Genomic DNA, 19,283 nt, shown 5'->3' on the forward strand with positions numbered 1-19,283 from the left:
ATGTTTATTGTTTATTTGATAATTTATTGCTGTTTATTGTTTATTTGATAATTTATTGCTGTTACATTTATCAGACATTTGGTTACTGATTTGTAGTCTTCTCCTGCTGTTGCGTTTTTCCATCCATTCCCACCTCTCCAACTCTATGCACCTCTCCATCTTTCATTTATTTGTTTCTCCCGTAGAATTTCCCGCTAGGGAATCACGTTGACGTCAAGATGGCGCTCTTCTTCGAGCAAGCTGTCAAAACTGCTCTGCAAAATTACTCAAAGTCCGTTGCAAAGCCTCTTCACTATGGGACTGCCGGAATTCGAGACAAGTAAGTTTAAAGCTCGGGGCTTGTAAATTTGGCAGCTTGCTGGAAGGAGCGTTTCTTGTTCCCGCGGTTGCTGTGCATCTCGAGAACCGGTCCGTCAAATAGACGTGGCAGAGCATTGTCGTCAATGGGCGCATTAGCGGTAATAAATGCGCCTTAAACGGCCACAGTACACCTCGAAGAACAATTCCTTGTGCAGTAATGCATCAGATCAGTGTGCGGTACCATTTCAGGAATATACGCCCATTCTAGCTAGCCTTCTGAATCTCCAAGATAACTGTGGCTTCGAAAGTGACTTGCTCTCATTAATATTCCTACATCTCTCGGCTTTTTATGCCTTATTTGAGCCACGTAAGACATCTAAAAAGGTGCGGTTGTCGTTCTGCAACGGCTGAGATCCGTTTCGTGGTTCTTAAATGAAAAAGCGGGCTAATTTGTACCGGGCGCTGCACTTCTTATTTTTTTCTACTACCCTGAGTTTACGCAAACTAGTGCCGGACGTTCGCCCGGTTTATAGTCAAAGCAGACTAGAGTTTTTTAAATTTATTGCCTGGTTTAGCAGTGATCACTTTGATCTGCATGGCATACTTTTACCAGTCGAGCCGATGACCCAGACAGCGTATCTGTTCGCTCTCCTGTATTGTTTTTGTTTTGCGCTAGCCTAAACTAGAACCTAAACTATACCACGCACGTGAAAATGTCGCTTTATCAACCGCTGTCTGCAATTTTGTACTCTTCTTGAAGTGTGTGTGTGTGTGTGTGTGTGCGTGCGTGCGTGCGTGCGTGCGTGTGTGTGTGTGTGTGTGTGTGTGTGTGTGTGTGTGTGTTTGTATGCGCCTAAGGCGAAAGGATGTACCACCTCAGTGTACTTCTGTGAACAAAAATAAGGTCAGGCATACTGTTCTCTTTTTTTTTCCCCCCAGTACTGGAACTATGATGACCTATAATCACATTTTCCTCCTCCATTATTGAATGTTTGTACTTTGAAGCAAGTGTGTATACTGCTACTAAATGCCTCACTATTTTTACAGAGGAGAAATCTTGGGATCGTGCATGTTTCGCATGGGTATTCTTGCTGCATTGCGCTCAAAATACAAAAAAGGTAGGCAGCTTTCTTGCTCATTTTGCACCTGCAGAAGCTGTCATTGTTTGTACTGTACAGTCTTGTTGCAACAAATGCCAAGCTTGAATAAATTGTAGAAAACAGGTGAAAAACAAACATAGACAGTAGCTGTTGCAACCAGCCAAGGGCAACACATGCGAAATTGTAAGCACCAGCAATCTAAGTGGGGCTCTTACCAACTGGAAACACTTTCCAGAGAGGTTACAATGGTTTGTTACTGAGCTATTTCTGGCAGTAGCAGAAAGTGCACAATGTTATGTAGAAGTGTTTCCACTTGAGCTACTTTCTACATGTCAAGTGCCAAATATGCATTTAAATGTGCTATCGATAGCTAATTTCTGTTGCACAAGTATCATGTCATTCTGGGTAACAGTGCAAGACAAACGAGGACAAAATGTCTTAAGGAGTGATGAGACAGGTGGACACCCAGGATGAAGCTTACCAGACTCACACAAATGTCATTTCTGCTAAAGTAGTATGTCAATGCATTATGGTTTTTTTTTGGTCAGGTCATTTGATGGTCCAGTAAGACTTTTCTTTTGTTACTGATGCATTCTATTTGTCAAGTTTCCTGCTGGGCAAACATTTAGCCTGGTACTGACAGAATTACTATAAAGTAAAACAGAAACAAGTGCATATGAAAAGTATTATCAAAAAAGAAAGTAATCACTATGATGCAAACTGGAATGGATGTATGTGCTTCTGTTTTCTTACTAGTGATCTTTGTAAAGGAAATGATAGGTGTGCTAACAGTAAAAGAAAAACAAAGTGGACTTTGGATCAAACACAAGTGGATCATATTCTAGTTGGGGTCAATGCATATTGGATTTTGGTAAATTTTGCAATATATAGAGCAGATATGGATTAACAGAATAAATGCCAAAAATTGCAAAACACAATTGATGGCTGGAGAGGATCGTGTATGACACTGATGAGATAAAATTTATTGTTTCTGGCTGATTTTCATTGCTGAAAGACAGGAGTTATTGGAGATTTTTATGTGACAGAGGCTTTTGGCTTAATCAGACTTGTCATTATATGAAAGAAAAGAAGCCAGCTCTAAGAGATGAAGTTTTGAGTCAATGCTGTGCTGTGTGGCTGTATGACAATGTCTCTGCCTTTATCTCAAACATATTTAGTCAGACCTGCATGCTGAATTTCAGCCGTGGTTGGCGTCATGATCACCGCATCCCACAATCCGGAAGATGACAATGGAATCAAGCTTATTGATCCAATGGGTGAAATGATGGAAACCGACTGGGAAATATTGGCAACCGAGCTGGCCAATGCTCCGTAAGCTGCCCGTTTTTCTTACAATTTTTCGTTCATTTTTGTGTTATTGTTCAGCAGTTTAGGATTCGATCTTATCTGTGTTAATGATAAATTATCATCAGTGGACAAAAAACATGGTCCTTGGCGTGTCTACTGTGCAGCTTACCAAACTCCCTGCATTCATTGTTTTTTATTCAAATTTGTGACTGGGAACTGCACTGCAGCATACATATTTTGAAAGTTTTTTTTTTTTTGGAATATCACAGAACAGGCTATTGAGCTTTGCTAGATTTACATCAAATGGCTCAGCATTACTGCATTGGGTTCATACCATTGTATCCATATATTCTACATATATTGCCTACTCTGCCTTAAAAGCAAATCAAGGATGCTACACACTGCTGTGCCAATTGAACCTAGAGGGCTGCATGGATGTTGTGAGGTCGAAAAGAGTTGTGTGCAACTCCCTTAATATTTGCATAATTAATACTAAACTTGCACACTAAATTGCTTTAGTGTGCAAGCACTTTCTACCTAACAATTATGATCAGAAGATCTTGTTGCAGTGCTGTCTGGCATTATATTCATTTCTAATTGGTGCTGAAGTGAGTCTTTTCATCTGTTATCTTGCTTTGCTCTTTCTTAAACCATATTTGTCAAGTCTCCCAGATATTCTCTAGACGTTCCTAAATTTGGCTGATTTTACAATTTGTGAATGTTGTGTGAACTTTTGTGAAAAAGAAATTCTGTTCACAAAAAAAAGTTTTGCTTGCTGGTTTCTGTACCTTGAAGCCTTCAGATGGTGAAAAGAAGTGACAGGGGTATTTGCTTCAAACATGTTTATACAGACAAGTTCTTGAAGTAGGTAAGTTTGGCAATACCAAAGCTGCTGAAAAACGTTGCAGTCTAAAAAAAATTGTTGTCTGTCGCTGTTTGCTGTTCCAAGTATGTTCCTGCTTTTGTGCAGCTCCTAAAGGTGAAGGCTGAGTGTGTGTGTGTGCGTATCCCTGAATAGATATTCAGTTCTGTGCAGTGGGATTTCTTAAGTAACAAGTACTTGGGAGAACAGGTGACAATGCATGGAGGCTGTGAGAATGAGGTGTTTCAGCTAGAATGCATGTATTTACAGTTTTTCCATTCGCTTTAACGTAGCTGAAGCAGCTACAATACTTCCCTTTTTTTTTATAGGCATTCTTGAAAAACTGAAGATAAAAAGCGCGAAAAAGCATGGCCAACGAAAAGCAAACACCCACGACAAGCGCTGTCTTCCAACGGAGCGCTTGTCCTGTGTTTGCTTTTCATTGGCCGTGCTTTTTCATGCTGTTTATCTTCAGTATGAATAACCAACTAGCCCAGTCAGCTGCATTATTAAGTTATTCTTGAAAAGCCTTTCAAACTATGTTGTAACACTGCGGTTGTGTTAGCCTAGAAGCTATGTACAATATAACAGTGCCTTAAAACATGCTGTCATATTTGTTTCATACCCTTTCTTTGTGTTATAAATTTTATCTGGTGCATGCTGACTGGAGCTGGATGATTAAACCATGCTTTGCATGAACCTGATTGCATTTTCATCACCAGGGATAGCTCGTTGGAATCTGTGCTGGATCGAATAGTGGCAGCAACAAACATCAACCTTCAGGAACCCTCTAATGTATGCCTAGCTAATGACACACGAGCGAGCAGTCCTGGGCTAGCGCAGGCTGTCAGTGACGGTGTCAAGTGCGTTGGTGGAGTCGTCAAGGCATTTGGTAAGCATTTACAGGCCTTACAGCACTCCCAGCATTCCTGCAACTATAAGTTTATGAGTCCTGAAAGTGTCCTTTCTGGAATGAGCTGACCACTTTCTACGATTCACTCTTGATTTCAGCCGTCGTATCACTGTGTGTGTGTGGGGGGGGGGGGGGGGGTCTTTGAATTTGGTTACTTTTATTCTTGGGAATCAAGGAGGAAACCTGGTGAATGACCTGTTTTTCACATTGATGATCATCACTAAGGATAAAATTATGGTGGAACGGGTACAGCCATGAGACGAAGCCCAATGCCTCCAGTGCCAGAAGTACTAAAGAGCTTGGCAGGTCTGCATTTCAACAGTGTGCAGGGTCATTGCCTTCTCTAACAGTAATGACAATGTGCATGAGAAGTTGTTCGTGAATGGCCAGATCATCCGCAGTGAGCTATTCCCAAGTTTTATGGTGAAAATGACCCTATCTGGGCACACTAGGAGGTGGATGCTGCATGGCGATAATGCACCCTGGCACAGAGCATTCCACAAACATGAGTTGCCTCTTCCATATCCATCCTATTCGTTAGGATGGTACCCACTAAAGTGTGAAGTTGGGCTTGTTGGTGATGCATAACTGTTCATATAGCATAAAAATTTTACACTGGACAAGAGAAGGGACAAAGGCGACTGCAGGAGAACATGCACTCACTGTACTTTGAAATTCTCCCAATTCACCTTCTTACACCATCGTTTTGCTGTGCATACTACTCGAGAAAAAAAAAATGTCAAACTATTTCACATCTTTCTTTTAAGGATAAGCATTTCATAGGCCATCTTAGAGTAATTAACAGTGGTCAAGTAAGGGATATCACTGGAGCCAATGTCTCAACTATTGGATTTCATCCTCATAGCACTTTAGCTTCTTTTGTGTAGTTTGTGTCACACATGGTGTGCAACACCGTGGTGGCTAGCAAGACTTCTAACAAGATGCGTTTGCACCAAGAAATAGTTTGGTGTTTTTACAAGCCATAATATGATTTCTTTGTTTTATTTAGGCTGAGCAATAATTGGAAATGTTTTGTACTTTAGAAATAAACTCTGTTATGCAGGCTTAATATGCTGTTCTAGATCACTTAGCATTTAATTGTTTTTGTTTCCTGGTTCTTCATTTGCCACTCGTCACAGTACCTCACATGCAGGATCGTGCTCGGCTTGCACAAGCATTTACAACCATGAATGCCCACCACAAATGGACGGATTTGTTCATTTTGATGGCCTAACTTCTTGCTTAGCTTCCACAGTATTGCACGCTATGTATCAAAAAAGAGTATCGTGTTTGTTGTCCTGCCTCTTACTTTGCTTTATACAGTAGAACCCCGCTGTTACGTTCCTCACTGCTGCGTTTTCCCGGCTGTTACGTCGTTTTCCGCCGGTCCCGGCATAGCTCCCATAGGATACAATGTATTGGGAACCCCGCCGTTACGTCGTAACTGTCGGACCGTTCCCGTATGATACGTCACGAAGTGCGCCCGGAGCCGACCGAGTGACTACCAAAGAGAGCGGCCATGACGCATTTTCACGCAGCTTGGCCTCGTTTGACCGTAATATTAGCTGCATGAGAGGCGCAAGCAACAGAATCTTTCAATTGATGCAAACAAAAGCATGGCCTTCGAGATTCAAATTGCAAAGATGGCGTCTATGACGTAACTGCTCGCGAAAGCAAGGCCTTCGAGATTGGCATTTACTATTGACAAAAGCATAGCCTCTGAGATTTGCATTGCACAAACATGGCGTGTATGACGTAATTGCTTGCGAAAGCAAGGCCTTCGAGATTGGCATTCACTTCTGCCATCGCGTTGGCGTAGACTCATCATCATCGTTATTTGTCGGAGAACGGGAGGAGTTCGAGCTGGTTGGAGCTCGCGTGGTCGTGCGTGTGCTTAGTTCTTTCATGCCTACAGCTGTTGGTGTTAAAAAAATCACATACGTTGATTACATTTCTGTGGATAAGGCCGTCCTAAGCTCCGCGTTTCTATCCATCGACTAGATCGCGGCTGAGCGTGCCAATTTTCGTGCTGCTCGTAAGAATTGAAATAAAATTCTGTACCACTAAATATTTTGCCGTTTTTCCTGTTTTTCGGCTCTTACGTTTCCCGTCTCTTACGTTTATTTCCTACGGTCCCTTCAAAAACGTATCAGCGGGGTTCTACTGTATATACATTTTTATTTTTTCTCCTTTTTCATCCCTCGGTGTTCAGTAAGTGGTCAAAACTTGCTACTTCATGCAGACATCTCAAGTGCTTGTTCATGTTGCACTTTCTTTTCTGACTGCTTCTATAAATCCAAGATTAATACATAATTCTACTTTACAGGCCATCTGACCACACCCCAACTGCACTATATTGTACGCTGCAGCAATGACCCAAGCTATGGGGAGCCCACAGAAGAAGGTTACTTTAAGAAGCTAACAAAGGCCTTTATGCAGATTAGAGCGAATGTAAGTTTGAGACATTATTACTAGTTTATGCGCCTTTTGGTTACAACACAGTATAGAGTAACAACAAAAGGCTTGTATATGGTTTTCTTTCCTTCTTTCCTTGCATTCCTAAAACTCAAATTTCGTAGTTCCACGGCAGTGTTGTAATATTTATGTCAACCAATATTACCAAGTTTTTCTGTTATAGTTGCCAAACTAGGCTACCTCTTTCTAGTCTGACACTGCATTTTTCTAACCATAGATGTGTCTTGTTTCTTTACAACACTTTAAATTGCTGTACTTCATAGCCACAGTTCTGTTGAGGTAAGTGTGCACAGGCCAGTGGTATTACTTAATATTTCTCCTTTTTACTTATTGTGTCAGCGAACTTACTGAGCACTACCTCGTGAGACTTAGGTCTTGAAAGTTACCACAAATCCATCAGAACTCCATTTGTTTTCTTCGCATCCTTTTCCGTTGACGAGCGCTTAAGTCACAATAAATCTGACTGGACTGGTAAAATTTTGTTCAATTAAAAAGGATGAGTAACGAGCCCAGAAGCTGATACCATATTATGTACTCACATAATGCGCATTCGCATAATGATCACACCCCTGAATTTTGTCACCAAAGTTCAATTGTTTTTTTTCCCCGCATCTACGAGTTCACTCCCTGAACTCGCAAATCCAATCATCGGCTCTCAGATTCAGCATTCTACTTCTTTTAATTGAATTTTCTTTGCTGCGCTAATACATGGGCATTTCTTGCTGCACTTTCCACATAAAAAAAAAAAAAGAATCTCTGAGCAGCTATAGTTTGCACACCAGGCCGAATCTCAGTATAACAAAGTCCAGATATAATGAAGTAAATGAGTGATTTTACCATATTTATATCGAGATTTAATTCTTTTATGCAGTATTCAAACCCCGTATTTTTTTAAATACTTGTGTTAGATTCATTCAGCAGATTGCACTATTTCCACACCCTTAATTGCTACCTATGTTGGTGGTGTCTGAAGCACAACAGTATTTAAGTGGGATCATGCGACGTAAAGCCCAGAGAAAACATACGGTTGTAGAACTGCACGTCGGCGCACTTGCTTTGCTATGGGCATGAGCTCACTCCAGGCTAGACAGATATCATGGCATATAGTATCTTTGTATTGAGCTATTAATACAGCTTCAAAATCTGCAGTACAGATTTGGCTACTATTCTTTGGTTGAGCTGGTGCTGAACAAAGCCATTCCGCACCATGTAGTACGATTGTAGTACGAACACGTACTACAATCGTACGAACACGAGCGTGTACTCGAGTGCGTCATGCAGATTGTAGCAATATGCACAACGCAATCACAAGCCCAAATGTGCCATGCACTGAGTGCATCCAGCCCACAGTGATGCGGGCCAATATAGTGCTTCAATATGCTTAACTATTTATAAATATTGCTTCAAAATGCCTAAGTATCTATAAGTGTACTTGTTTTATATAGAGTGTTAAAATAAGTGTGAAAAGGAAAGAAAAGCAATCTGAATTGGCTCGTTTATGTTGGCCTGGCTGGTGAAGGAGAAAGCCATGCATAGCTCGATGGCTCCAAGTGTGATATCTGACTGGAACAGACATCCATGTGTGCACCACGTATTGATGCACATGGGAGATCTGCATATGTGCGGGAGTGTGTGTGTTCAAAGAAGCGCACGCTCCCGCACTTAATTTATAACTTGTAACATCTATGCTTGTAACATTATTTCTGTCTGAAAGGCTGCCCTTTAGTTTGATGCATACGACTGTCATATACTTTTGTTAATTTTGACCTAGACCAAAGGTTTGAGTGGGTACCCGTGTTTATGGGACAAAATTAGGAGGAGGATCCAGTGAAGTGGCTAGTGTCGGTGTGGGCAATTGCAGTTATACCTCAATATAACGAAGTCGGTAATATCAGCAATTTACTTCATTTAATGAAACTTTGTTAAATTAAAGGTTGGCCTTTTACTGCGATAGCAATTATATGGACACTCTCGGCCGATTTTTGCCGTCGCCGTCATGTCCCGGATATGTGTGTGTGTGTGTGTATATATATATATACACACACACACACACACACACACACACACACACACACAAAGAGAAATGAATCGGAACAAAAATTTTCGAAGTGCGCCACCGGGATTCGAACCTACGACCCTTCGCTCTTCAGCGCGCCACTTTAAACAACTCGGCCATGCGCCACCGGTTGTGTAAAATACTAACGACAAGCTATTTATATACACTATTTAATGCTGGCGGTATGCAGATCCCGGAGGTTCTTCCGCGTGTGCAGTATCACCCGCAAGAATGCCCACAGGGCGTGCTTTAAAGCAATGCTGCTAGATTTTCCTTCTGTTTGAAAGCTGCCCTTGAGACGTGCACCTAAATGTGGCCCATTTCAGCACCCACACACGATGTGGAATACGGGCTAAACAATACGTCGAATGCCAGCATGTGGCAGGAGACGCCACTTCACGCGCTGCAGTTTTCAAGAAAACAAAAATATCTAAGAGCGTTGTGTTGTAGTGCGCCGCTCAAATACGAATAAGTAAGCAGGACAGTTAGTTCGCGCTTGTCCTGTGTATACCTGTGCGTTCTTTTCGAGCGTCCTTCGTTGTGTTTGAGTAGTGCAGCACGCTGCAAGTGTCAAGCTGTTGCCGTTGTTAGTTCGTGGTCATCCTGTGTGTGTTCTTTTCGTGAGTCCTTTGCGCTTGATGGGCGCGCTGCAATTATCGAGCTGCTTGGTGTTCTTCTTGTGACTTTGTAATTTGTTGCTATCGCATTCATTGCTTCGCCTTTGCGTTGAAACTGTGGCTTTTTTTTTATTATGCAAGGTATAGTTACCGAAGGATTCACTTTTACACTGAAACTGCCGGAAGAGTGTTCGAATAATATGGTGTCCAGCACGAACACTGGACAGAACGACCAGGAAGAACACGGCACAGTGCTGACTTCAACTAACAGTTTATTTTGGTTCGGCTTGCATATCTATGGGCAACCCTATCAATATCAACAATATATCACCAAAAAGAACCAAAGAATAAACAAGAAAAACAAAAGACCCTCCAAGATAGTGTGAGCTACCGTGTCATCTGCTTCCACTTCAAACATTCACTTCCTATCTAATGATAAAAATTCATGTTCTTTTTTTTTTTTTTTTTTTTTGTTAGCAAAGTAGGAGGAGTGCTGACATGCGACAAACCCACCCTGTCAATTTCCCGAGCTTCAATGATTTCACGTGCCATTTTATCCCGGCCTCTGCATCTGCTGTGTTCATGCTGTTATTCTTACGAAGTTATGCATCACCAACTATCCTGCCAACAATCATTACTGAACGTTATATTGAAGTTTTTTATATCGAGGCTTAACTGTATTTCCATTTGCGATTGTTGGTGGCTTGTTTGATCATTGCAGCACATTAAACGTAATGTGCTATTGACCATGCGGAGGGTAATGTATTGTAGTTTAACATAGCGACAAAATGCAGCATAGGAGTGATGATCCTGCGAAAATAAAGTTACCTGGTTTCATCTTTTTGTATTGCCAGAATGTTTTTCTTGCTAAAAAAAATCCGGTATGTGTTTGATTTCTATGTAGATTAGGCACTCTAATGTCCTTTTTGCATTAATTGTTGCTATTGTATGTTGCTATTGTATGATTTTTACTCTCGCATTTCGTTGTGCAAGTAAGTTGCATTCTGATGAGAATATCAATCAGCTGTGTCCTGTTTTTGGTGTACAGTAAAAGCTCGTTAATTCGGATTTCTAGGGACCGGAAAAAATGTCCGAATTAACCGAATGTCCGAATTATCGAATGGTCGAAATAAACACAATAAATGCAAGAGTTTTTTCAACATACCTTTACTTTACAAGGTAATCGCGGATGCGTCTCTGTTTTCGAGCAGAAATTTGCGCGGACACAATTTTTCTGAGCCCTTCAAGGTGCTCAGCAGCTCGCATGCTGTTTGCAGTGCCAAAACAAAATTCTTTAAGGATGACGAGGGCCTCCGCGGCTTCCTTCGCAGTACGAGGGGGCCTGTGTGGCTCATAGTGTGGCTGCTCCTCTTCAGGCTCTACGTTCTCGGATTCGTCGCCATACATCACTTCCTTGACGATGACGATTTGCTCATCAGTCAGAGAGCCGGCAGTGGCAACGCCATCAATGCCGATATAATCGTCGAGTGTCACTGCATCAGGCATAACACTTCCGAAATCCTGCCCGTCGTCGGCACCATCGTTCGGCGACAATTCGGCCACTGCGGCATTGTGGAGTCGGGTACAACAAAGCCACTGTGCCTGAAACAGTTGGCAATGGCGTGCACAGGCGTGCTCTGCCACACATACGCGAAGAATGCTAACAGCGCTCAGGAGACTCGCGTCATATTGTTTGCCGACGTCATTTCACAGGAGCTACTTCTTGTCGGGAGAGCCCATTTTTCGTGGCACGCAAAATTTCTACATTGGTGGTGAAGTCCTTGGCCTCGTACTTGGGCCGCTTCGCCGGCGTTGCCATCGGCGGAGAGTGCGTTCACACGAGAAATCAGCACAAAAGCACCAGCAACGATCAAGCTAAAGGAGACGTACTGAATCGTTCCTCAATAAAAAAAAGTCACAGCTTCGCCGCAAGGGCGAAGCAACGAATGCGATAGCAAGAAACTAATACTATACGAAGTGATGCTCGCCAATGGATACTCTCAGTTTGAACAGCGCTCCTGTTGCAAAGGCGGCCAAAGCAGCGAAGGAAACTAGAGTGCTTCAAGTGTCGAGCTGTGACACTTGATAGTTCGCGCTCATCTTCTGTTTGTTCGTTTAGCGGCGTCCCTTGAGCTTGGGTGACTTTCGTACGCTCCGTAACATGAGCGCGGACATCACGGTGAAAGCGTGAAACATCCCTCTTCCCCTCGGCACGAGAAAACCGCGCGAGCAGACAGCGGAAGGGCAAGGTTCTCCCTGCGCAAATATAAGAAGAAGCGAGCGAGCTCGCCGACGACTTTTAAACGCGCCCGTCGCGCTACTAGCGCCATCTCGCTGGTAATGAAGAAACGCTTATAAGCGCCTAGCGACTCTGAGTCCGTCCAGTGGTAAAGGGTGTGTATATAACGCTCGCCGTTATATAGCTACGTAGAGGATCTGCGTTTCGTGGCGTAGTGGTTAGCGCCACTCGCTGCGGAGCGAAAGGTCCCTGGTTTGATTCCGCGCTTCGGAAGCATTTCTCTGAATTATTTTTCTTTGGAGCTTTTATTTATATATACATACTGATACATATACGGTGCATGACGGCGGCGACGGCGACGGCAAAATTCAGCCGAGACTGTCCATATAATTGCTATCGCAATAAAACGGCGTTCAACGATGCTGCACACCAACAGGAACAAAGCAAAAGGCGTTCAACCAGTCTCAAGTCAAACCAAGCTGATAATTGATGTCCATGGCGATGCAGCGTTTGAGCTTCACTTTTGTTCCGAATGGTTCTTTTTTCGTTTTCGAGCCTCCCCAGCGGCCCGAAAGTCGCCGAATTATCCGATTTGTGCTCAAATCTGTCCGAAATAACGAGCGCCCAGTCTCATAGAGGGATGCATATATTTACAGGGACCTGATGACGTGTCCGAATTAACCGATTTTCCGAATTAACGAGAGTCGAATTAACGAGCTTTTACTGTATCACATCAAGTTTTTCTCCATACTTGTTTGTTATTTACACTGTAAGATATATTTAAACCATTATTCTAATATTTTTTTTTATTGCTGTAAAGAATATTATGGCTTTGTCTTGTTGGAGCTTACATTAGAATTGTATTGTAAGTTTATGGAGTGTTTGCTCTTTGTATCTCTATCTCACTGCGATGCTGCTGTAAGGGTGGCATGGCCTTGTCAGGCACTGTATGCCTTTTTGTCATGTCGCCCAAGATAACTTCCTGTGTAAATTTTCTTGAATGAAATGAAGAATAAGAAGGATTTGAATATCGTACACCATTATGGTGTCTGATTAATTACGTATCTTGAGGGAAAATATCAGGGCCCTGAACCACCTCCCCTTTTTTTACACATTTCAAATAAGCACATTGTATACAGAATCCATTCATGGTCATCATTGGCAAATGACAATAAGGCATGAACAAAGTTATTGTGTTGATGGATGGATGTGTCTGTGGGTGCCTTAAAAAAAGTTATTTAGGTTCATTGCATGGCTTTTCAGTAGTGGAAATAATTCTCGGCCTGGGTTAAGCAGCAGTGAATTCAGCAAGCTGTTTGTTTTGCTTGTCCACAGATAGAGCACCCTATAATAATAAATAGTTTATAGTGCATAAAGGTCTTTAGACCATCGTTTATCAGATTTCGTTTGCCATTATAAGTTGCCATTCTTATATATTTTGCTCACATAATAATATGCATCATTTTTCTATGTGTAGTTCCATTTGTTGCATTACGTATGTTATTTCAAGGCACTTTTGTTATCTCAGGGCTCGGCTGTACGCAACTACGTCCCCTTCATTCGTCTTGATGGTGCCAATGGAGTGGGAGCTATGAAGATGAAAACGCTGCTGCCTTACTTGGGAGGTCTTCTGAAGATAGAGACATACAATGATGGCTCGGAAGGCCGGTTAAACCACATGGTACGTTGCCCTTTCTTTATCAAGGTTCAGCAGAATCTCGTTAAATGGAACTTGAAGACACCAGGAAAATATGTTCCATTTAGCAGGAGCTTCATTTACTGCGAAAGATGTATAGCGGTGAAGGAGTCGAGTACAAAATGATCCAAATTAAAGGTAGCTGTTCCATTTTAGCAGCAATTCTGTTTAAATGATTTCCGTTTACTGAGATTTTACTGTATATAATTGACTAGCGATCCAGTAGTGTTACTGATGTCCTTGCTTTCTCCCATAGTGTGGTGCAGATTTTGTGAAAATATATCAGAAAGCTCCCGAAGGTGAGTGACAGTTATGATGTGTGGCCCTTGCTTGAGTTGATTGAATTTGTTTTTTTCCATGTGATCTAGGAATTCCACTTGATGTTGGAGTGAGGTGCGTTTCATTTGATGGTGATGCTGACCGAGTCATTTATTTTTATCATGATGAAAACCTCGTCTTCCATCTTCTCGATGGCGACAAGATTGCCACTCTGGTATGGCATCTTATTCTGCGCTCCTTTAGCTGTAAGTGTAAAGATCTAAATTAGTTGTGCTTTTCCCCAGGTGGCCAGCTACTTGAAGGAATTGCTTGATGCAGCAATGCTGTCCTTGAATATGGTCATTGTTCAGACAGCCTATGCCAATGGAAGCTCAACAAACTACATCACTAATGTGTTGGTAAGCCACTTTGCCTGGTATAGTAGTTTCTTGCTTCAAGGCTTCTGTGGCGTAAACTCTAGGTTTCGAACATGTGTTAGCAGAATAAATTTTAATATAACTGAAGGAGGCAGGCCCTGAAGTACGTTTGCATCACAGTGTAGCTCAGATATAATAAACCTTGTTTGAATTATATGATGTAGTAAACTTTTATTTAAAAATATTTAATGGGATTACGAGAGGAAAGCTTATTTCATACTTAATTTGTATCCCTTTTTTTTTTCATGTGATTAAGTTATGCGCTTTTCCTCTACAACCTCGACTGCACGATATGCATGTACTACAGTTGGTGTCAAATTTCTGAGCAGATTGTAACTGTAGCCAGTAAGACCATACAACAGTTTGTTCGTATTATAGTATGTACTGTGATAAGTGCAGCCTGAAAGTCTGAAAGGTGGCAAAAGTATTGAGCCTTTTCTCAAATCCAGCAGTTCATCAAACTTTCATGCTAACTCTGCCTGTAGCCTTCATGGCTAGCAAAACAAAAGAAAGATTGCATAGTGCCTTGTGACAGTGGCCACTTCCTGTGGGCACCACTGCTGTCGCATGTAGCTGCAGATCTACTCCGCTTATGACAATGTTTATGATCCTGCAATCATTGGTCAGCTTCTTGTATTCTGTTTGCAAATGCTTCTACCAAGAAACAGCACTGTTCTAGAAAAATTGCAAATGATTTCAAAAAGTTCTTCAGTGTAGGTTAAGTACTGTCTAGTTGCTGATGATTCCTCGTAACACCGTGAGCATATATGACTGCCAGTGAGGCCTCTTTAATACAAGTTCTTCAAGCTCATCCAGATGTTTCCATGTGGCCTCAAGAATTTCATCTAACCATATTGTGCATGGGTAGCCTCATTCTTTCCTACCTTCCACTTTGACTAACATTGATTTTCGCTCCATTGAACTGGTAGGTTGCATGACATGACCAAAATAAAGTTTTAGTTTCATTACCATTTCTTCAGAAGAACATTCAGAGTTGATCTCTATTAGGACTGAGATACTTGTTCATTTAATAGTCCATATGATTCCGAAAACTCTACACCAGCGCCGTAGCTCAAAAGAGTCTAACTTTCCTTCATACATATCTCCGCAAGGTCTACCACTTGCACTCCTACATTACTACGACAAGGGTATTTACCAGAACAATTTGTTTTAACGCGAAAGCCTTAGATGCTTCATCATATGTGAAAATTGACCGTTGGCATCCAACGTCAGTGGCGTCGGTGCCAACACGAGTGATGCAAAAAATCATCATCATGTGATGACATCATCATGACGTCACAGATCGCCAAAATTTGTGATGTAACCATGACGTCACCATGACGTCGCGTAATGTCATCACATGACATCGTCGCTTGGTCAAAGTTGGGGCCGATCACAGAGGCAATGCAAGACCAGGTGAGGTGCAGAAAGCTTGCAATGCCTCCAATGCTGGAGGGAGTGCAAAGCCACTTTAGGTGCAGAAATCAGTGCGAGCCGGGGGAGGATCAATACATCAACTGAGAAGATGAAGATGGCTTTCACCTTCTAGTTGTCTTAGGCAAAGCCATAAGGGACCCTGTGAATTTTTTTTTTACTAAAGTTGAGCGTTGGGCTAGTTGGTACGGCTTAATTCAGCGCTGTGTATGTCATGTTTATGTCATTTGTGGTCCTCGCCTGCCTTGGAAAAGACTGAATTGTTTTTTAATTTACTTATCAAGGCTGTAAGCCATGAAAGCCTCATACAAGAGTAGGCGAACAAACCGTACTGGCATGGCGTCTTATCACAGAGGGAATTAACAAGCTCAGAACAAAACAGCGATGATATACAATTAGGCATGCCAGGTAAGGAAAAAGTACAAGGAAAAAAAATGACAAAATGTACTATGGGCAAATCATGTAAAGTGCAAAAAGTAGTCAATAAAAAAAAAAGGCGCTATGGGTGTGCCTTTTAACGTATAAGCAGTTTCAAGAGCAGTCAATATTAACATGTGCATCCAATAGAATGAAAAAAAAAAAAAAAAGAAACACAGTCATATGACTCTGCACAGGGGCAAAAATATTGTGGCATGCTAGACAACAATGCTTTTATCACTTCAGTAAAGACTAGAGGTGCAACTGGAGTGTTGATATGAATGTCTGCACGGATTGTGAGCAAACAATGTCAATTAGAAGGGAACTGCAGAACTCCATCGATGTCTCTGTCTTTTATAATCTGAAAGTCCACAGATTGCTCTCTTTCCTAGTACTGCATTTCACTGCGTTTCTTTTTTATAGCCACCACCTGTCTGAATTCTAGACCCTTGGAAAGTTAAGCATTCCACGACATTTATTGTGTCATTAGTTGTCTGAATGCTCTGTGCTTCACCTGTTGACATAAGTTATGTTTGGAAAAGGAGCAGCCTTCTCGTTTTCTTTTTTTATTGCGATAGCAATTATATGGACAGTCTCGGCTGGTTTTTGCCGCCGCCATTGTGCACCGTATATGTGTATATATATATATATATATATATATATATATATATATATATAAGGTCCCAAAGAAAAATAATTCAGAAAAATGCTTCCGAAGCGCGGAATCAAACCAGCGACCTCTCACTCTGCAGCGCGTGGCGCTAACCACTACGCCACAAAGCGCAGATCCTTCAGGCAGCTAACAGCGAGCGTTATATACACACCCTTTACCGGTGGCAGGACTCGGAGACGGCAGGCGCTTATAAGCGTTTCTTCATTAGTAGCGAGATGGTGCGAGGAGCGCAACGGGCACATTTAAAAGTCGTCGGCCAGCTCGCTCGCTTCTTATATTTGCGCAGGGAGAACCTTGCCCTTCAGCTGTCTGCTCGTGCGGTAGTTGCTGCTAGGGGGTAGATGTTTCTGCAGCGTAGCAGCGCATCCATCGCGGGCCGCTTTTCTTGCTACACTCAAACCTCGATATAATGAACACGGATATAACGAATTATCGGTTATAACGAATTAAATGAAGAATAGTCTTGTCATAGCTACAGTGTTACAAATAAATGGTTATAACGAATTTTCAGATATAACGAAGTTATTTTCGTGGCAGATGTGACTTTGTTATGAGGTTTGAGTGTATCGCATTCATTGCTTTGCCCTTGCGGCGAAACTGTGATTTTTTTTGTTTTTACCTTCAAAATAAAGGTTTTCAAAGTCTTGTATGCTTCCTGCTACTAATGCAATGTCATCTGCATATCGTAAGTTGGTTTCCTTTGCTCTTCTGATCTAAACTCCTATATCCGAATTTTAGAGGCCACAGTTTTTGAGTACACATTCGGTTATTATTTGATAAAACATGTGATAAGTTATTTGATAAACATCATGATAGAACACCATGTTAATCATAGAACACCATGTGCTGTAGCCACTGTTACACCACTGCATGAGTCATTACTGGAGTTGCACTGGGAAGGATAGTGTACTGATTCCAAAAACTGTGTGCTGATTTGTGCTGCACATTAGCAGCTTTTCTGCCCCTGAATTGTACGAATGAAAGTAGACTTTTATGACAAACTAAATCGCCAATTCATTCCATGGACAGAGCACAAGTCTCTCATTGGCACCAAATCTTGTCACACATAAGGCTGCCTTGATCTACATGTTTGTTTCTTCTGAGCTACGTATTGCTCTATAAGCAAGCTGAGTCACTGTTAATGCAATAGCTTTAATGAGCTCGTTTCGCAGCAGAAATTCTCGTGTAGGGGTCGGTAGTGGCGGCGGCGTCTTTGGTTGCAAGCAAAAAATCAGCGTTGCCTGTGAGCGAAAATTTGAGGTAGATGCAAATGAAGAAATAATAAAAAATTTCAGTTTGAGTGGGACCAGGGATTCAAACCTGCGACCCCTCACTCCGTGGTGCGATGCGTTTAGCCGCTCGGCCACGACGCATACATCCTCTAGCATACTAATGGCGAGCTATTCTTTTCCTTTTTTTGTAGGCTCACCTTCGAATGTGCACGTTTCTGCTGCTTTGTCCTTTTTCTCTCTCTCTCTCTCTCTCTCCTTTTTTTTTTTTTTTTTGCTCTACTGGGCCTCGTGCACTTTTTTTTCGCTCGAGGCCCATTTCCTGTATCTTTTGCTGGAATTTACATTTGTTCATTCATTCATTTCTGTACACCATTTACCGTTGGTGGTACGCACATCTCGGAGGTTCTTCAGCGGCTTGACTATCAAAGGGCCGGCGGACATGCTTTTAAAGGGCATCGCCCCGCCGTGTGGCCGTGTTTTGTCACGCCGCATGCATGGATATTGGAACCGGAGGGCATCCACACTTTGGCTTTCCTTGCGGCACGGTTTAGGTCTCCACTGAAAAGTGAAGCCAGGCTAATGATTGGGAAGGCGATACGAACACGGTCCAATTACGTTATCGCGTTCTACTCTTGAAAGCAAAGCTCAGGCGTCCTCCAAGTTCTTTTGATGTAGTACACTGTGAGTGTGCCTTCTGCTGGCTGTTGCTGGTAGAAGCACAAACGAATTCCAATGTTCGTACCCCCAGTTTGGGGCAGAAATACTGTGTTTTGAGGCATCTTTGGGTCATATTTTTGGCACACAACAATGATCATAACCTATTTCATGTGCTTTGCTTGTGTTATCGCCGTGTGCCTTGTACTACCAGGTCATGAACGGTGCGCGCTATGAGCATGACGTAGCATTCTTGATAGGAAACTAGCGAGTGCACAGTTTTCAAGAAAGGAGATGCCATGTGATGTGAAAACTTTAGTAACGATTGTTGGCAGGCTAGTTGACGGTGCAGAACTTCGTAAGAATAACAGCATGAACACTAGACAAGAAGACCAGAAAGAACATGGGACAGAGTGCTGACTTCAACTAACCAGTTGAAGCCGTGTTCTTCCTGGTCTTCATGTTCGTGCTGTTAGTCTTACGAAGCCATTTTATGATTATTAGAGCTGTGCGAATAGCAAAATTTTGGATGCGAAGCGAATTCGAACATTGAAGTCTGAGTGCGAATTGAATAAAATATTTTTCAAATACTTCGAAGCGAAATTGCAGGAA

General features: G+C 42.1%; 1 protein-coding gene across 1 annotated transcript in view; it reads left to right on the top strand.

Annotated features, from left to right (window-relative positions):
- The first annotated feature begins 173 nt into the window (after nucleotides 1–173).
- LOC119379149 (phosphoacetylglucosamine mutase) overlaps nucleotides 174–19,283 on the top strand; it is a 34,066-nt gene continuing 14,956 nt past the window's right edge. The window contains exons 1-9 of the mRNA XM_037648344.2: nucleotides 174–319; nucleotides 1,348–1,418; nucleotides 2,603–2,732; nucleotides 4,293–4,462; nucleotides 6,810–6,934; nucleotides 13,399–13,551; nucleotides 13,823–13,865; nucleotides 13,935–14,059; nucleotides 14,130–14,243. Coding sequence (XP_037504272.1) covers nucleotides 219–319; nucleotides 1,348–1,418; nucleotides 2,603–2,732; nucleotides 4,293–4,462; nucleotides 6,810–6,934; nucleotides 13,399–13,551; nucleotides 13,823–13,865; nucleotides 13,935–14,059; nucleotides 14,130–14,243 — 1,032 coding nt within the window. The 5' untranslated portion in view covers nucleotides 174–218. The remainder of the gene's footprint in view (nucleotides 320–1,347; nucleotides 1,419–2,602; nucleotides 2,733–4,292; nucleotides 4,463–6,809; nucleotides 6,935–13,398; nucleotides 13,552–13,822; nucleotides 13,866–13,934; nucleotides 14,060–14,129; nucleotides 14,244–19,283) is intronic.

Source organism: Rhipicephalus sanguineus, chromosome 1 (genome assembly GCF_013339695.2).
Source record: "Rhipicephalus sanguineus isolate Rsan-2018 chromosome 1, BIME_Rsan_1.4, whole genome shotgun sequence".
NCBI lineage: Eukaryota > Metazoa > Arthropoda > Arachnida > Ixodida > Ixodidae > Rhipicephalus > Rhipicephalus sanguineus.